This window comes from Octopus bimaculoides, chromosome 11, assembly GCF_001194135.2.
Source record: "Octopus bimaculoides isolate UCB-OBI-ISO-001 chromosome 11, ASM119413v2, whole genome shotgun sequence".
In the NCBI taxonomy this organism is placed as follows: Eukaryota; Metazoa; Mollusca; class Cephalopoda; order Octopoda; family Octopodidae; genus Octopus; species Octopus bimaculoides.
The window spans coordinates 1821718-1827052 of NC_068991.1; the positions used below are offsets into that span (position 1 = coordinate 1821718).

The 5335-nt window shown below is 37.7% G+C and overlaps 1 protein-coding gene across 2 annotated transcripts in view; it reads left to right on the forward strand.

Moving 5' to 3' along the window:
• The window catches only part of LOC106876551 (neo-calmodulin), a 66067-nt gene that overhangs the window by 45853 nt on the left and 14879 nt on the right, over positions 1 to 5335 (forward strand). The window contains exon 1 of one of the 2 annotated variants that reach the window (XM_052971431.1): positions 3374 to 3391. The exons of the other annotated variant lie outside the window; for it this stretch is intronic. Within the exon in view, the coding sequence (XP_052827391.1) occupies positions 3389 to 3391 (3 nt within the window). The 5' untranslated portion in view covers positions 3374 to 3388. Of the gene's footprint in view, positions 1 to 3373; positions 3392 to 5335 lie in introns of those variants that run through there. 2 annotated transcript variants of the gene reach the window in all.

Here is a 5335-nt window from a genome sequence, read left to right on the forward strand (position 1 = left end):
GAGACAGACAGACAGACAGACAGACAGACAGACAGACAGATAGATAGATAGATAGATAGATAGATAGATAGATAGATAGGTAGGTAGATAGTATATTTGTCTGTATGATGAAATTTGTTTCTACGTGGTACTGTGAATATATGTGAATCTGGCAAACTGTGTGAAGATTATGTAATTAGCTCTTAGCAATGATAGAGAGATGAAAATGGTGATAGAGAGGCGAAGAGGGAGAAAAAAAAGCTAGACGGTGAAAGAGAAAGAGAGAGAAATTGAAGAGGGGGATAGTTTAGGATAGAGAGAGAGAGAGGGAATGCGTGAGTGATGGGGTTAGACTGCAAAGAGAAATATTGTGTTTATATATATATATATATATATATATATATATATATACATTACGTATAAAGAGAGACTGGAAGTTTCAACGCCAGAGCACCTTCTGATCGATACAAATCAATAAGATAAACCGTTAGAGAGAAACATGAAGTGTTTATTGAAGATGCATATGTGCATATATTATGGTGTGTGGTGTATAAAAAAGAAGGCACTGACAGGAATCTACTGTTCAGGGTTCGATCCTCAGCTTTACCTTCTTTGCTGATAATGCGTCATATCAATTCAGATTTTGTTTCTTTCAGTTCATATTTGTGTGGTGGATGGTTCAACGAGGTTATGTGGGGTGATAAAAATAGCAGCCAAATTCCATTTTATCATCTTAAATATGGTTTCGATTTTTTGCACAAGGACTGCAATGAAGAGATAAGTCAATTACATTGACCTCAGTGCTCAACTGGTACTTATTTTATCGACCCCGAAAGGATAACAGGTAAAGTCGGCTTTTGGGTGGACTTTGAGCATAGAACATATAGACGAACAAAATGCCGTTAAGCGTTTCGTCCGGCGTTCTAAAAATTAATGCGGTTAACGTATTAATTTGAACCGGTTTCTAGTGTTTGAATTCATAATTTTCTTTGCTTACATTATATTTTTTCATTGTTATTCGCCGTGGATTGGTAGAATTGGTAGAGCACTAAGCAATATATGCATGTGCGTGCGTGCATGTGTTTGCTGTTTCTCTCTCCGTTTTGTGTGTGAGAGTTTGTGTGTGTGTGTGTGTGTGTGTGTGTGTGTGTGTGTGTGTGTGTGTGCGTGCAAATATGTGTATTCATTTTGTGAACGGTTGGTTCCTTAGAAATCTCCATTTTTAGAATCTGTTATCTTTCTTACTAAATTGTTTTTTTTTCATTCTTTTCAAATGCATTGTGGGAAAACTCCGTCCGGCATATTTTTTAAATCTCATGTAATTTGCATTGTGTATCTTTATTCACAGCGCCAGTGTAGGAGTCATTTTCGTTAATACCCAGGTATTTGTAGTACTTCTGTGCAGCAGAAGAGATGGAAAGAACCTTGATATAAAAGTTTTTGGTTTGTGGATTTTAGTTTCTGCGTTTTACTATTAAATATGCACATTTTTTTTTTAAACAATTTCAGTTTTTATATTATCTTAAAATGGTGTCATTAAATTCATTTGTTTCTCAACATCGTAAATATTTTCCTAGAAATTCTTTGCCAAGAAACTATTGGCTATATTAATGTCTGATTTTGCTGTATCCCTTCGCTTATGACTATTCTAACTTTATAAAAGTTAGAATAGTCTTTGAAAGAATGACTGTATCAGAGACAATAGCCATGTTTTTTCAGTTACTAACTTTATAATCTATTGTGACTTTTGGAGGTATTTTAACTTGTGTATCTTGTCAGGAATTAGAGAGTTTTGGCAGGACTAATCCAAGAGTTCCCGACCCGAAACAAAACTTCTATTCCCACACTAAATTCTTACAAACGAATTAACATCTTTCTCTTTGTTAGAAGTAAATTACAAACGGGAATAGTACTCAATACATATAGTTGAGTGTAAATATGTTATTAGACGCTGAGGCTTTTTAAAATCTTTTTATAGATCTGAAGTTAGACATTTGTACTGTTATATCAAGAAGGTGCGCTCTATGTCTCTCGGAGAAATATTATATGAATACTAAACACATGAGTACTGGACATTGAATACATCAACATTAAACACTGAATACTAAAGGGATGAACAATGAACAGTGAACACATGAAAATATGAATACTAAACACATGAATATATAAAGACTGAACACTCACTACATGAACACTAAATATAAACATTGAACGCATAAACAATGGACATATGAACACAGGAAAACTGAACATATCAGCGCTGAACATATGCACCATTAAACATATCAACATTAAACGCATGAAAACTGAACAAGTGGTATCTTACACGGAAATCATGAAGACTGGATATAAACATGAATGCTTGGACACATGGACATAAGAACACCTGAACACTGCATACTGGGACACGTAAACGCTAAACAATGAACATGGTCACTAAACAAATGAACATGTGTGCAGTGAACGTTGAACACTGTACACCGAATACGTGAAGATTTTAGTGTATGTGTGTGCCGATTTTATTTAATCCCCAGGTGACACCCTTAAACCTAAGCTTAACCCCAGCAGACGGAAACAATTGTATTCCAACCGTGGCCATCCAGTTTATTGTTTTATTTTCCAAACGCAGTGGCTTCGATTTTTAGTGGCCACGTAGTTCTATCGTTGCTTGAAAATATGTGTGGTGTGTGTGTATGTGTGTATTAGCAGCAGTGAGGTGATAGACACACACACACACACACGCGCACGCACACACACACGCACGCGCACACACGCACACACACCAGCTATCATCGACTCTCTTGTCAAATACTATTGCTACCCAGATTAAAACTAACACGTGTAATCAGCATGCTGTATCCGGTCTGCGTGGCGGGAATCTGAAGCAGCAGCACCAGCAGCAGTAGCAGAAGCAGAAGCAGAAGCAGTAGCAGAAGCAGCAGTAACTACATCAACAACAGTAGCGGAAGTAGCAACAACGACAGCAAGCAACAGCAGCGGCAGCAGCAGCAGCAGCAGAAGCAGCATTGGCAACAGCAAATAACAACAGCAGCAACAAGTAGATCATCAGAAGTAGTATTAGCGATAACAGAAGCAGCAGCAGCAGCAGCAGCAGCAACAGAAACAGCAGCGGGAAAAAATATCAACAGCAACCAGAGCAAGCAAGAAGAAGAGGAAGAGGAAGAGGAAGAGGAAGAGCAGCCTCGACTGCGGCAACTGGCTGCAACGAATGCGCCACTTACAACTGGTGCTTTTAACAATCTACACATTGGTTTCACTTGAAATCAATACAATGCAAGTATTTGCATTCGGACTGTTGTTGTTGTTGTTGTTGTTGTTGTGGTTGTTGATGCTATTATATTTATTCCAGTAGAAACAGGTTTCTTTTGTGTCAAAGGCGGTGGTGAGGATGGTGGGTTCGAGTTACACTTGGTTTTTGTTTAAATATTCATTTGTAAATTAACGGTGTGTGTTTTTTTTTAAATTATTATTTATGCTGTTTTCATTTTAAGTGAGTGGTTAACAGAAAGCTATCATAACTTAGTATGGAGTTCCAGAATTGCTTTTTAGCATACGTATATTTGCCATTCGAAGATACGAGTTCGATTTCCAGTAAAAGCCAGAGCATTTAGCACCAACCCAACCGTGGCTATCCTATCTAGCTCATGATTATCTAAGACCGCATTATTTGAGAAGTCTTTTTCTTCTTTATGTTGGTAAGAAGTGATATAGGAGATGTTTGGCTGGCATTTTTAGCATATTTAGCTACCATTTAGAGGTTTCCTTCTTTGACTCATATTCATTCACATGTGTACATATGTAAAACGGTGAAGTATTATTTGGTGGAGATTTAGCTGCTATTTCTACCAGGTTTAGTTGCCTTGTAATGGTCTCCCTAAATGATTCAGACATAAAATAGTATTTAAGAAATTTGGTTCCTATTTCAAACAAATTGAGCGAATTGGATCGTCCGTCAAAAGATCTTAGTGGATTGTGTAGACTTAATAAATTATCCCAAGTGTATAACTGGTATTCATATGATCTCGGTCACTTGTTCTTGATGGAAACCAGGCAACTGTCTCTATGACTCCTAGGACATGTTATAGAAATACCCAGGGAGTTACTGATGGTCACTTAGGTTTATATAAGAAGCCATTCGTTGTGTGGCGGGGTGGGGTACTGACAAAATCGTTACAATGATACAAAAAATATCGTGAGATATCTTTATAGCCCTACACGTTCTGAGTTCAAATTCCGCTAAAGTCAGCTTTGCATTTCGTTCTTTTCATGTTGATGAAATGAAGTACCAGTCACATATTGAGGCATTGTCAAATTCTGGTGACCATGTTAGAAACAAATGTGTATTGACAGAATCGTTAAGGCATTGCAAAATATGCTTTGGGGCAACTGTCCGGGACCGTTTCGTTCTTGGGTTCAAACTTTGTCATGACCAACTTTGCCCTTCGGTTTTTCGGAGTCATTAAATAAAGTACCAGTGAAGTACTGGGGTCGATTTAATCGACGAACAAAATTGCTAGATTGGAGCCTAAATTTGAAACAATTATTATTGGTTTCAAAGGCCAACGACTTCGGGGGTGGAGGGGTGAGTGGATTACATCGACGCCAGCGCTTAACTTGTATTTATTTCATTGACCCCGAAAGGATTAAAGGCAAAGTCGACCTCGGCGGGATTTCATCCCAGAACGTAAATAGCCAGTAAAAATACCACTAAGCAGTTTATCCGGCGTGCCAACGATCTGACCAGCTGGTCGCTGTTCAAACCCAATCAATGTTCGTATTAAACCAGTGTCACCTACCAAAGGTTAATTTACTCGAATAAGCCTGTCGTCTGCGGATTTATTTCCTGTCATGTGGTGTCAATCTATAATACTACGTGAGGCACAAACTTATTAAAAAACAAACACCTCTTGACTAAAAAGGCTTCGAAGACATCTAAAACAATATATTAGCTGGTAATGTTTCCTGAAGTTATCCTCAGACCGAATGAAAACAAAACGGGGAGACACAAATAATTCACGAGTAATACAAAAACAATGCTGTGAAGAAAATACGTGTTAAAACAAGTGAATAACGAATGATTGATAGATAAATTTTAGTCTATTTCATCTGGCACAAGTGCGCACTTACAAATTGTTAGAAGATACGTTATGTGAATGGTGGCGTGTTTCACAAAGTATTTCAGACTTGGGTTTCGAAACTTTGCAAGGTCGTTGGTGTTGTTGAAGATTAGCCCATTTCCAGCAGTACATAGGTTACGCCTTTACGACCCATTAAAGTAAAATATGTTCCTGTCTACGGCGTCATATCAAGCCCTATAACATTCGCTATATATATA